This window comes from Enhydra lutris, unplaced genomic scaffold, assembly GCF_002288905.1.
Source record: "Enhydra lutris kenyoni isolate GAN:26980312 unplaced genomic scaffold, ASM228890v2 scaffoldscaffold3, whole genome shotgun sequence".
NCBI classification, from domain to species: Eukaryota; Metazoa; Chordata; class Mammalia; order Carnivora; family Mustelidae; genus Enhydra; species Enhydra lutris.
Genome location: NW_019154087.1, coordinates 47,472,931 through 47,487,601, shown reverse-complemented (window position 1 = coordinate 47,487,601; position 14,671 = coordinate 47,472,931). Strand labels below are relative to the sequence as shown.

Sequence of the window (14,671 nt, the reverse complement as noted above, 5' to 3'; positions counted from 1 at the left end):
TGGGGTATCCATCACAGAAGATTTAATTTCTCTGTGAAATTACCTTTTTGGTAACTTTTATTTAGATAAGATTTCAAACTTATGGAATAGTTACAGGAATAGTACAAGGAATTCTCATACAGCTTTTACTCAACGTTGTTTACATTGTATGTGTGTATACAGAGAAAATATTTTTTGTATTTTTTTGAATTTTAATTAACTTACAAACTTAGAACACAAATTATTACTAAATTGGGGTCTGATAAAGAAGACATTGTGTTTTATGCTTTTTAATTTCCTTTAATTCATATCATCTTTTTTGTAATTTTAAGGGTTCAGTTCCAGAAAGAAAAATGTATTTTTTATTTTTCTTTTAAACATGTTTATTAACTCCATATAATTGTGAGACTATAATTCTATTTTCCCAAGGCCTATGGTACTTTCTAATAATAGGATTGGAATTTAACAAGCTACAGTCAGTGCTTCAAGATGCTGGGCTATCATTTAGTACATAAATTGTCATGTAGCTCTCATAGTAAACCTGGGTACTAGAGGCCAATCAATAATGACTTTTTATTCCTGAGGTCACCAGGCTAGTGTATCTAAACTCTAGAAATACTGATTTTAAAATTATAATGTTCATCTTTCTCTTGCTTTGAAATTGAGCTCTTTTTAAAATCAGATCCCTATCCCAACCCAAACTTGCAGGTTATTTAGCTCTTCAGAGAGCTTAGACTAGTATCATTAAAAACAGAAGTTCCAACTCCAGAAAAATGTTTAAGAATTTTCTTAATGAAACCATAGCATCATTTCCTTCATCAATACTAACATTCTCTTCAAAAAAAGATTGAGATCATTTAACTAGAGTTAAAAAAAATTCACAAATGTGTATTTGAGAAAAAAACTTGATGACTCTTAGGACACCAAAGTGTACAAAGTACACACCAAAGGACACACCAAAGTGTCCAACACAAATTTAAAAATAAGCTATTAACAAAAAGAACAAGTCTCATTTCCCACTTCTGAACTTAGGTTTTCTCACTGGAACTTTGTACAGCTCAGCACAGCAATGCAGGATATCTGCTGATATAAATCCAAATTTCTGGGTGTGTGTGCTTAAATGTTTTACTTCTGGACATTATGGTATATCCATATCCCCTGGAATCTCACTTTACTCTCATTTGTTTCTCATTAAATTAAAGTAGAATGATATTATTGCATTTTAATATAGGCTATAACCCTCATTTATCCCAAATATCATGACACAAAAAGGAATTACTAGGAATTAAACTACTAATATGAATTTACCAAAGTTCAGAATAGAAAAATGTCAAACAAAAGGTAGTATTTATTGATATGATACATTACATTATGGCAGATATTTTTATAAAACAATCTTTGATATTTATAGAAGAACTACTTTATAGTCATATTGCATCTAACCCATAATTGCTTATTTCCTTAAAAAAAAAAAAAGTGCAACAGAAAAAATATCCAACCTATTTTGTTACATACACCAACAGTGAAATGAAGAAATATAATAAAATGCAGAGCTGAAAGGTTCAAAGAGCTAATGGTACCAAAGACTCTAATTTTTATTTGGAAAGCTTTTGGGGGGGGGCACACTATCACAAACGCACTTTCACAACCACGGCATTCCACCAGGACACAAGACTACGGGTCACTCCATTGGACCGCGCAGGTCAGGGCACTACACCTATCTGACGTATGTACAATATGCTGAATTGTGAGTACAGGTAAAAAGTGATGGGGATGGTAACAGAAATATCCCCCAGAGGTCATTTTTGAGGTTCCTTTCCTTTTTTTTTTTTTTTTCCCTCTGAAGACTTGAAGTGTTGAAGTGAATACATTTTTATCATGTTAAGTGGAAGAAAAAGTAGATTGTGATTTAGCTCCTAAAATTTTAATACTGTTCTTAGTCATCCGCAATCATAAAGTGCTTTCAGAGATTCCGCACCTGCTCATAGGAGTCAAAACCCAAAGACTAATAAGCCGATATGTATTTTGCTAATCTATTCCTGAGGCTTTGCCCAAGAAATTGGCATTGCCATCTTCGACATCTTTCTTCTGGAACCACGGTTTTGAATTTGTTACTGGTTGATAAGCTTCCAGAAAATGACAGATTCCAGGAATTTCACTGGGGAAGTTTGGTGGAAGTTCCTCCCTTGATCGAGGGGTAAACACAAAACCAGGGCAGTCTTTGAGTAATCTGAAAAGATTAAAATAAAAATATTAAAATTAGAATCTAATACAGATGTAACTGTCTGCTCAAGAAAAAACAACTTAACTAAATCAATATTCCTGACAAACAGATCTTCCTTGACTTATGATGTGGTTACATCTTCATAAGTTGAAAACATCATAAACTGAAAATACCATAAGTTGAAAATGCATTTCATACACCTAACCTAGGAACATCATAGCTTGGCCTAGCCTGCCGTAATGTGTTCAGAACACTTTTAAAAAAAATATTTTATTTATTTATTTGACAGAGAGAGAGAGAGAGAGAAAGAGAGAGTACAAGCAGGGGAAGCAGCACAGGCAAAGGGAGAAGCAGACTACCCATCGATCACAGAACCTGATGTGGGACTCAATCCCATGACCCTGAGATCATGACCTGAGCCAAAGGCAGCTGCTTAACCAACTGAGCCACCCAGGCATCCCTGTGCTCAGAACACTTACAGTAGCCTGCAGTTTGGCAAAATCCTCTAATACATGGCCTATTTTATAATAAAGTGTTTAATAGCTCATGTAATTTATTTAATATTTTACTGAAAGTGAAAAACAGAATAGTTAAGTTTATCAATTGTTCATCCCCCTGATTGTGAACAAGACTGTCATGTGGCATATCACTAGTTAGGGAAAAGATCAAAATTTGAAATTCAAACTATGGTTTCTACTGAATGCATATGGTTTTCCCACCATTATAAAGTTGAAAAATCATTAAGTTGAACCATCGAAAGCTGGGGACTGTCTGTATTAATAAACCAGCCATTTTCAGTGTGATTGGCAGAAAGATCCTAATGATTTTAAAAATATCTTCACAGAAGAATCAATTCACAATAACAAAAGAAAATTCTCCAAATAATGTATTTCACTCATATTAGGAAAAATATAAAATATTTTTGTAAAGATAAAATCAATAATTCATATAACAGTAAATTCATAGTAGTGGGAAAAAATGCAAAATAATCCAAAAGTCTAATAATAGCAAAAAAACCCCAACCCCATCCATAAGCATAGTGTTATAGAATAAGGCTTCCTAATTAAACAAGATGGGATTGGGAGGGAGACAAACCATAAGTGACTCTTAATCTCACAAAACAAACTGAGGGTTGATGGGGGGAGGGGGGTTGGGAGAGGGGGGGGGGGATTATGGACATTGGGGAGGGTATGTGCTATGGTGAGTGCTGTGAAGTGTGTAAACCTGGCGATTCACAGACCTGTACCCCTGGGGATAAAAATATATTATATGTTTATAAAAAATAAAATTAAAAAAAAATTAAAAAAAATTAAAAAAAAAAAGAATAAGGCTTCCTAAGTTGAAAGAGAAAAGACATTGTCCATTTATTGGTTCATTTATTTTGTATATATTATGGGGAAGTAATCTAGGACAAGAAGTTGTGAAAGAAAAGTTCTATATAAGATATATTACATATAGAAGTCTGGCGGCTCAGTCTTTAAGCATCTGCCTTCGGCTCAGGTCTTGATCCCAGGGTCCTAGGATCGAGCCCCACATAGGGCTCCCTGCTCTGTGGGAGCCTGCTTCTCCTCCTCCCACTCCCCCTGCTTATGTTCCTCTCTTGCTATGTCTCTCTCTGTCAAATAAATAAATGAAAATCTTAAAAAAAAGATATATATATATATATATATATATATACACACACACACACACACACACACACACATATCTTATATATATAATGTGATATATATTTCTATATATAATGTGACATACATATATATGATGTGAAAATAACGTATGAATCTCTCGATAGAATTTTTATGAATTGTAGGTTAGTAAGACTAAAAGGAAATTTAATTATACAAATTAACACTCTTCTGTCTGCTATTTGAAATATTTCTTCTTATATTCATCTGTTTACCACATTTTATTATTTGCTACTAACTACTTGTCCATTGCAGTAAACTCACTTTATTGTATTTGCTCAGTTTTTTAAAAAGTTTTTAATTATATCCCAAGTAGTTAACATACAGTGTAATATTAGTTTCAGGTGCATAATATAGTGATTCAACACTTCCATACAACAACCGGTGTTCATCACAAGTATACTCTTTAATCCCCATCATCTATTTCCCCCACTCTCCCAACGACCTCCCCTCTGGTAACCAACAGTTTGTTCTCTGTGGTTAAGGGTCTTGGCTTGCCTGATCTCTCTCTCTCTTTCTTTTCCCCTTTGCTCGTTTGTTTTGTTTCTTAAATTCCACATATAAGTTAAATGCATTTTAAGTTCCAATCCTACTGATGAAGTTACTTGTTCCTCTTTCTATTTCCTTCCTTAACTTTCTGTCAAAAGCAAAGTTTTTTTATTTTTTTAAAAGATTTTATTTATTTATTCATGAAAGACACACAGAGAGAGAGAGTCAGAGGCAGAGGGAGAAGCAGGCTCCCCGCTGAGCAGGGATTCCCCATGTGGGGCTAGATCCCAGGACTAGATCCCAGGTCATGAGCTGAGCCAAAGACAGACGCCCAACCATCTGAGCCACCCAGGCGTCCCAAATGCAAACTTAGTAAGCATTTCTCTAACCTATTATTCAGGTATATGTATTCAGGACAGGAAATGTTGGTAGTTCTGGGCTCTAAACCAACTTCCACAAACCACATATTATTCATGCCCAACCAGACCATGACCTCCGCCTCATCAGCTTGTGATGTCATGCCTTAATGTAACAGAAGATGGCGCTGCATTAGATTTGGTACCTTGACACCCTATGTACTGAAGAAACCAACCAAATAGAAATCTAGGTTTCAAAAATGGCAGAACTCAAGTAGAAAAGAACATGTGAATATTCAAAAAGCCTCATCAATAAATATGCAATCTTCAAAATAATTAATGAAATGATGCTTTAGTCATGATCCATAAATATCTGAGTGCCTATTATTTATAAGGCATAATATTTGGTAATACATAATAAGAAGTTTCCGAATTCCATAGTATTAAAAGTATAAGCTTCGAAGTCTGGTAGATCTAGGCTGAGATAGCAGCAAAGATGTCTGTTTTCTAACCCTTAAGATGGAGTAATAATAGTACAGTTCTCTTAGGACAGCTGTGAAGATTAAATAAATAGATTAAACATGATGGGATAAGCGTCAATTAGTTATCAATTCACACTCATCATATTGGTAACATCTGGGGAATAGAAACCTTCATATACTGTTGGTGGGATATAAATTGGTAAGACCAATTTGGACAGCGAATGGATGGTTAGTAAAGCTGGGCTGGACGTAGCCTATGATCTGGGAATCTGTGGGGTGTAGTATAGCTCTCCATGGCTTATTCAAGCTCTAGAGTACACAGACCTGTACTGCTAGACCTGGCTCAAACTGGCCTATGAGAGCCAACTGCTAAACATTCAGGGATTTTTATGAGCCAATTAAACCATCTGTGGCTGAAACCTGCTGTGGTGGGAGTACGTATGTCATAGAAATGGGTAAATGCCAAAAATCAAAGACTCTCTACTTTCCTCTTAATGCTGGCTTACCCGCACAATGCTGCATTAGGAACAGCTTAAATAAATGAACTAAGTTTACAATTCATCAAAAAAAAATCTCAAAAACATAATAGGCCGCAGATTTAAGGCAAGTCGTGAAAGGATATGGACAAGTTGAACGGGCATTTATTTTTCTCTGGTTTTGTTTTTCTACCTGGAGGGACCTAAATGAGAGTGACACTCTTGGACTCTCTCTGCCCAGTTTCTTTCCTGGTAGTGAGTTTGGGAGAAGCTGCTGAGCATGCTCTTCTCAGTGCCTTCCTGCCTCTCTTTGGGAGCCCTCCTGTCTGCGGGAAATGTATGCTTTCAGCTGCTCCTACAAACCCTAAGGGGCACAGAGTTCAGCCTGTCAGACAGCAGTGGGTTGGGGGAAGAGGGGGAAAATACTTTCTTTCTTTCTTTCTTTTTTTTTTTTTTTATAAAATAGGGATCTGGGGGCCCCTGGGTGGCTCAGTGGGTTCAGCTCAGGTCATGATCTCAGGGTCCTGGGATCAAGCCCCACATCAGGCTCTCTGCTCAGTGGGGAGTCTGCTTCCCCCTCTCTCTCTGCCTGCCTCTCTGCCAACTTGTGGTCTTTCTCTCTCTCAAATAAATAAATAAAATCTTAAAAAAAAATAAAACAGGGATCTGCAAGAAAATGACAAAATACTGACATTTATTAAATATTAGTATTAGCCACATGGGTGGCCATGGGTGTCCTATTTTCTTTTTTTCTTTGATTTTTCTTTCTGTAGGTTTAAAATGTTTAAAAATTACTTATAAAGTGCATAAAACTATAAAGGTTTGATAAATAACAATATATAAAATTAAGACCTTTCTTTTTCTGTCTATATCAACCCAGCCTTTCCTAATGAATATGGTGATTATAATCATAACCTTATGTTTGAATTTATATAGAATATTCAGCATTTAGAAGTGGCCTTAAAGTATACCATTTGAATTTAAGTGCCTTGCTCACGAAGACACCTCTGAAAAGCTCTGTGTTTAGGACTATACAGCAGGTCTTCTGAATACAGATACTATCCTTTTTAAAGAAACTTACAGGTAAACACAATTAGAGTGTCACGGAGTTAGAAATGTTCATTAAATCATCTTTAAGAAAAAAATCAAATTTTTTTTTACAGATTTATTTATTTATTTGGGAGAGACAGAGAGCGTGCTGGGGAGAGCGGCAGAGGGAGAAAAGAATCTTAGGCCGGGTCCGTGCTGAGCGTGGAGCCTGACGTGGGGCTCAATCTCCAGACACTGAGATCACCACCCTGAGATCACAACCGGAGCTGAGACTCAGAGTCAGATGCTTAATCATCTGTGTCACCCTAGTGTCCCAAAAAGATCAGAATTTTTAAGGAAAAGAGGTTGGAAAAATAATACCATTTAGATGAAAGTCTGATGGAGGCCAAAGCCAAGAAAAGCAACAAAAGTTTCAGGGCAGATATCCACATATGGTGGGAGTTTTCTTTACTCTCTCTTGACCAGATACCATTTTCCCCAAATTGCTTTATTAACTCTCCTTTTTTCTGTCAGCTCTCCATATTCTCTTTCTTCTCTTTGTTCCTTCCCTTTATAGAATTGAAGTCTTGTTTGTCTTTTATTAGGTTCTCAGATCTCTCTTGCAAACAGCAGTTCCTGGTTGTACTTTCCCACCCACCCTGGGCAGTATCCATTTATATCCCTCACCTGCCATTTTTGTCTTTAAATCCCTGGATCACCACATAAACCTGTCTCATTAATCCACTGACCTGAAACTTGGACAATATTTAGTCTCGTCTCAGTTTTCTGCACTTCAGTGAGATCAAACAAGAGGGCAGAACATTGTCCCTGAAAATAAAACTCCTGGTGCCATTTAGAATGAAGGAATGTGTAACTGTCATAACACAACAACATTCTAAATTACTGATTAGACCTTGAAGTGAAAGGTAATATTTGAAGTTAAGGATTTTTAAGGATTTTTTTGTGCTTGTGGGATATGAATTCTGTGTCCTGAATTTACAAGTTTTATAAGTGTATCAAGGATACACTTACATGTGTACATATAAATTTTTTTTGACAAATGTCACCCCAGATTTCAACCAGTGAAGTTCTCCAAAGAAATAATTAGGTTTTATACTTGAATGACTTCTAGTAGAGTCTACTGTTTGTCCCAAACTTTGACAGAACTGGAATTATGTCTCTATTTCACAATCCAGTTGTTAAATTTCACAAAGCGTGCACTTTTGATTGAAATTTATATTATCAATTCTAAATTTTCCTATCATTTGGGGAAAAAAATAAGATAGTTTTTAAAAGAAAGACTTTTAAAATGTGGCTAAACATATTTCACATTAAATACTTATTTCTTGCCTAAATAAAGCATTTTAACTACCACTTGCCCTTTAGAGAAGACATATATATTTCTTATATGAAAGTAAGAGGTAAGTAAATTGAAAAAGGAAAAAAAAAACCGTACCTTATTCGTCTACAAAAGATAGAAATTTAGTAAAAACATTGATGTTCAGTATCAATTAAATTTTCATTATCCTTTATAGATGTGCATAAAAATACATACTAAGAAATAATAAAAAAAAACACAAAAATGTGAATAGTTACTGTCTCTGGATAGTGAGATTATGAACTGTTTTTATTTCCTTTGAAACTTTCTGACATTGTAAATTTTCTAAAATGAGAGAGCATATATTACTATTATAGTCAAAAAATAATTTATTAAAAGGAAGGTGGCACTATGTATGGTATAAAATCTTGTACGTGCATGCCCAGTAACATTGCCTGTATGATGAACCTAAGGATTTAAGCTATGAGCCTTCTCCTGTTGCTGAAAATGTATATCGAAGTGTCATAATACTCTGTTGGAAGACATGAGATCTTAAAGTACATTTCGGGAGTAAAAAGAGTAGCGGATATCAATGTCTCCTATCAAGATTTAAGACAACCAGACTTTGAGAAATGAAACAAAGGAAGAATTTGAAAAAAGTTTTGTCTTGAAATTCCTGGAAACAATTAAAATAGAAGAACTAGAAAATACACTTTTTTCTATATGAAGTTTTGGTTTTAAGGATACATACCCACCCAGGGACTCCTCTGGTGTCCATGCACATATATTACGTTATTGAACACTCAACAGCAGTGAAAGGATGAGAAACTACTCAAGTTATCTCAGGACTATCACTCTCACTTCCTCCAAAGAGCAGAGTCATATCCTCTAAGGACTTGAGTTCTTCTCCTTACATGGCCTATCTGGGAAGACTCCGAGGCTATTACCATTACAACTATCTCCGAGGACTTTTCTAATTCTCATGCTAGAGTGACTCATTTTCATATCAAAGAGTGGACCTTCAATCAATAAATATTCATTGCTTTCCTACTGCATCCCAGGTACTGATCTGGGAACTGGGGCTATGAAGTGTAGACCACCGGAGGCTGACACACTCCGAGGGGAGGTAGGCAATAAACACTGAAAGAAAAGACCATTTCAGACACAGGTATGAGCTAAGAAGATGAAAAAATAAAATAACATGAGGGTGTGAGGTGAAAGTTGTTCCTCTAGCTATGGCAGTTAACTAACCAGTGTCTCTTTGAAGGGGTGACATTTGACTTAAGGTCTAATTATGAGGAAGAAGAAGATGCAGGATGATCCAGGGAACAAGTAGAAAGCGGAGGCACAGCCATTATCCTCGATTCAGTAATGGGTTTTGCAAGTCTGAAGGAAAAAAGGAAGGCCAGGGTGGCAGGGTGGCAGTGAGTGAAGGAGAAAGTAGAAGAAAATAAAGTGACACAGGCTGGCAGGACATTGATCAAAGAGGACATTTTGGTCTGTGGTAACATACTTCAATTTTATTCTGGCTGCAATGGGAAGCCATTGGGGGGGGGTTTGATGCAGAAGTGACAAGACTGGATTTATACTTTAGAGAAACAATCTGGCTGCTGTGTGGGGGATGGAATATGGGGAGGAGGTGTACAAGAAAGCAAGCAGAAGAGTGAGGGTGATCCTGGGTTGGCTGGGGTGGGACAGAGGAGGGAGGCTTGCGTTGGGGTGTGGTACAGAAGAAAGTGAAAAAAGATGTATTCAGGATATAATCTGTGGGTGGATGTGGTAAGCTGTGAGGGGGAGAAAGCGATGATCGCCCTGAGATTTAGAGTCTAAGATGGTGGTGCCATTTTAAGGAGATTGATAAAGCAAGCTAGGCTGTGGGGGGAGTGGATTTCATCAGGTTGCTGTATGTAGGAAATCACTTGTTCTAAGACGATCATGATAATTTAAATTTGTCAATTAGTCATCTGAGAAGAAGTATAGAATAGGATATATGAGTCTGTAGCTTAGTGAAGAATTGTGGGAGGGGCTAGGGATAAAACAACAAAAACAACAACAACAAAAAAAACCTGTGTGTCAATAAAGTTCAGACACAGAAGACAATGGGGACAGAGCTCTGGGCACTTCGAAGGTATGGTAGGGAAAAGAGTAACAAAACAAAACACTGAGACGGTGAAATCAGGGGGTAATGAGGAAACCGGGTGAGTATGGAGTCACAAAAGCCTAAGGAAGAAAACGTTCAACAGAGGGACTGCTCAAGCTATTCAGCTGCCATTGAGATGTTGAGGAAGATAAGGGGGAAGAACTGACCAGGATTTTAGCAAGAAACACTGATGACCCCATTAAGAATCATGTCAGTGGAGTGCAAGGGACACATGCTGATTGGTGTGAGTCAGAGAGCCAATAGGAAGTTAAAAAAATAAAAATAGAGCCAGTGAGTATGAAGAACTCTTGCAATGAGTTTTGCTGGAAAAAGAACAAAAATATGGCAGCGGTGTCGGGGGTGGGTAGCTGAAATATACTTGGAAACAAGGAAGATACTATTTTAGGAAGTCTCATAGGAAGACACATCTGTTTTCTGATGGGAATAATCATTTCACTAGAGAAACTAATTACAGAGAGAAACCAGGTATTTTCAGGAGACAAGTTCCTGAGAAAGCGAGAAGTGGTCACACTCAGAGCAAACTTGGGGGGATCGTCTGGAGAAGGAGCAGGCAAGATGGCGGCACTGTCACCAGAGCAAGAGGCTGTGACCAGGGCTCTGGGGAGGGGGGGAACTAGGCTGATGGGGTCTGCCCCCAGGGGAAGGTGGTGATGCACTTATCAGATGCATTCGTGTCTTCTCTGATGAAACAGGAAAAGAAGTTATCAACTCTAAAAGGAAAGGCTGTGGAGTTTGCAGGAGAAAGAAGATGCTATAAAATAGCTTTCTCTGAGAACAGGAACGATAACTTTCTGGGTATAGTTTGGTACGTTAGCTACCACTTGTGTCTGGAACACGTTTTGCTATTCAAGCTTTTCTGTTAGAACTGTATTCTTAAAATGAGATGGAACATCTCCCCGTCTGGCATCTGAGCTAAAGGCGTGTTGAGGACCATGCCCTGTAAGTTGTGGGGCCCATGCTAAGTCTGCCAGCGCCAAGAAGGTGCTGCTATCAGAACGGCCATCCAAGTATGGAGAGCATGAATCCGTGCTTTGAGAAGAACAGAGGGGGAGGATGGGACGTGAGTCAAGGAGCCACCTGGGCAACAAACACCTCAGGCTTGTTCTCATGAGGCTGAGTAATTTTAAAAAAGGCGAGGATGATAAAGTTATTGCTTTTCTCTTTCTTGTCAGATTATCTAAGCAAGAAAATGCTATGGAGGATAATATAAACCAATGGGAAAACAAGACAACAGTGTATAAGTGAAAAGAAGGGATTTGAGGCATTTAGTGCAAACCGTACCTGTACGTTGTTGGGCTGACATTGATTTTCCGTGGAACACTGCAGGACTCAAATTTGTTCGCCAAGGTGACGTTGTTTCCAAAAAGACAGTAACGAGGCATTTTAACGCCAACAACGCCAGCAAAAACTGACCCGGAGTGCAGTCCAATTCGCATCTGAAAGCCCAAAGTCACACAATGTCCTCGTCATTGGTAAAATACTTCTCGCTCACTGGTCCATACCGGATGAATGCCCTTCATATGATTTTACCCTCTGCTGTCCCTATACCATTCTGCTCTTCTGCAAGAACTCCTGCCTGCTTCCCTCTACTCACATCCAATTAAAAATTACTAGTACAGGGCGCCTGGGTGGCTCAGTGGGTTAAAGCCTCTGCCTTCAGCTCAGGTCATGATCCCAGGATCCCGCATCAGGCTCTCTGCTCAGCGGGGAGCCTGCTTCCTCTTCTCTCTCTCTCTCTCTCTGCCTACTTGTGATCACTGTCAAATAAATAAATAAAATCTTTTAAAAAAAAAAATTCCTAGTACAAAATCTGTCGGACTTCTTAACTCTTCACCACTATGCACTTAGGTCTGTTCCACAAAGCATTTTTGTTTTAGCTGCCTTCAATGTCTGAACCACATTTCTATGCATTCCTATCACGGTCACCAGAATGACAAGGTGAAGCGTCTGTGAGCTTCTGTTTATGGGAACCTGCTCTGTCCATCAAGGGAGACAGACAGTATCCTGGCCCCCAAAGGTTGTTTCCCAATGCACGGTCAGAGAAGGGCAGGAGATGACGGCTCTTAGAATAAAAGGATGAAAAGAACTTTATGACAAACACTTCCCCCCTCTTAATGACGAACATGAAAGGAGAAAGGAATTGTGATATTTAAGTAGAACACATCACAGACAGAGGAAGCATAGCTGAAGTGGCTTAGACCCACATCACAATGACTACATACACATTTTTGTTAAACCCGCCCAAATGCGTGGAAAACTAGAGTTGGGCCATATCCAGAAGTAAGGTGAGGTCTGGGATATGCTGGGGTAAAAGTTTAGGAGTTCTGAAGGTTACCAGTGACTTGGAGAACAATTAAAACAATATTTTAAACTGGCATCTTTTATAAGATCTGAATTCTTGATGACCTCAGGGGATGTACAAATTCTGAAATTGCTGCTACAATATAGTAAGCTAAAGTCGGGATATTCTGTATGACAACTGGGCGCCACATTCATTCTTTTCAAGTCCTCTGTTCAGCTGACCATTTAAAAAAAGTTTTGTTAGGTATATGCATTTTATTTATTTATTTATTTATTTTAAAAATTTTATTTATTTATTTGACACACAGAGAGAGATCACCAGTAGGCAGAGAAGCAGGCAGAGAGAAAGGAGGAAGCAGGCTCCCTGCTGAGCAGAGAGCCAGATGAGGGCTGGATCCCAGAACCCTGGGATCATGACCTGAGCCTAAGGCAGCAGCTTTAACCCACTGAGCCACCCAGGTGCCCCAGGTATATGCATTTTAAACAAAGGTCAAGTACTCAACGATTTAATGTTATTCAGAATTCAGAAGACTCTAGTTTTGAGTAGTTCTACAACTGATTTTAGGTATCTGCTAAGAATGTTCCAGAATCATTTGCTTATAAAATGTCAAATCATGAATTTTGCATAATTTTCAAACAAAAGCACTATAGTATGAATCAAGAGACCTGCATCTGCCACAAAAATCTGTGACTTTCTATGAGTCTCTTTAGGTCTTGCTCAGTGTTTCCTCATCTATAAAATACAGGATTGAATTAGTTTTAGAGTCCCTTCTTTGTCACAATTTCATCTTAATCAGCAAAGCTTAGATATCTGTTAAATCTGGTATTTTCTTCTTTAGGAGAATATGGTTTTGTACATATACCAACTGATCAATATAAGCAAAAGTCTATCTTCTCTGATCAGGCTCCCCTCTTTGGGCACTCTCCTGGTTAAACCTGTTTCTCTCTGTGTACTTAGTTATTCTAGCTTTGTCTTGATAAATTTATGATAAGACTTTTTTTCTATTTCATAATCAATCAATCCAAACAAGGCAGATAAAGTAAATGGCCTTTAGTTCTTCCCATGCCACTCTCCCTCCTTCTCTTCCCTTCTCCGGTTCTGAATTTCGCTCTCAACTCCACAACTTTCTTATCAGGGAACTTTTCATATTCACCAGCAAATTCACAAATTTCATTTCAAATTCATAAGAAAAAGACCCTAAATTGAAGACGCACAGCACGTCCTGAACGGAAAGCTGCTGGTGCAATCTTCCATTTGGGGACCACGTTTGACACAGCACATGTCTCATCACAGATGCCTTGAGAATAGGAAGAAGGGTACAGGAGTACTTTTCCAAATTCACTTTGCACTGACCGACTTCCCCTGTCGCATTCGGCCCTCTGGTTTCTATCAACACTCCACCTGCAGCTTTCTAAGCCAGAGTGTGTGGACAGTAGTAAGGAAATCAGCAGTGATAGGCGATTTATACAAATGGCATGTTGGAGAAACACATAGAGCTTGAAAAAAAAGGAAATATTTCCTATTCTTTCACTTTGATTCCCTTCCATCGGGTAGCAGGGTAAGAAGGAGGGAAAAGGCTGGGTTCAACATAGGCTTCTATTATGAAGAGAGCCAAGGCTACACTTCTAAGTATTATAGTTTTGTATTTTACATTTTTTCTTTCTTTTCTCTATTATTTTATAGCATGCCAGATAGGATTCCATAGGATTTCAAAGTCCCCTTTCTTTTCGTTTCTTTTTATTTTTATTTTTTAAGATTTTATTTATCTACTTGAGAGAGAATGAGAGATAGAACAGGAACAGGGAGAGAGGAAGAAGACAAAGTGGGGCTCAATCCCAGGACCCTGGGATCATGAACTGAGCCAAAGGCAGACGCCCAACTGACTGAGCCTCCCAGGCGGCCCTCAAAGTCCCATTTCTGAGGGTCATCAATCGAGGACTGTTTTATAAAAATTAAGTGGCAGATTCACTACAAGTAGGACAAACAAAGGAGATCTAAGGAGATCTTGTATTCTACGAAATTAATGCCTAGCATGGTCATTTTATCTTCTCATCTGCAATAACACATTATTTTGAGATAACGTAGAAATTTTAGAGTATTACATGCTTTGGAAAATATTGGGGTGGAGTAGCAGTCCATTTTCATTAGAGTGTAATGTCCTGTCCTA

General features: G+C 38.0%; 1 protein-coding gene across 1 annotated transcript in view; it reads right to left on the bottom strand.

Moving 5' to 3' along the window:
* Positions 1–1,632: 1,632 nt before the first annotated feature.
* The window catches only part of LOC111155838 (guanylate cyclase 1 soluble subunit alpha), a 59,827-nt gene continuing 46,788 nt past the window's right edge, over positions 1,633–14,671 (bottom strand). Inside the window, exons 8-9 of the mRNA XM_022516258.1 lie at positions 11,484–11,638; positions 1,633–2,209 (exon numbers count right to left, since the gene is read on the bottom strand). Coding sequence (XP_022371966.1) covers positions 2,008–2,209; positions 11,484–11,638 — 357 coding nt within the window. The 3' untranslated portion in view covers positions 1,633–2,007. The remainder of the gene's footprint in view (positions 2,210–11,483; positions 11,639–14,671) is intronic.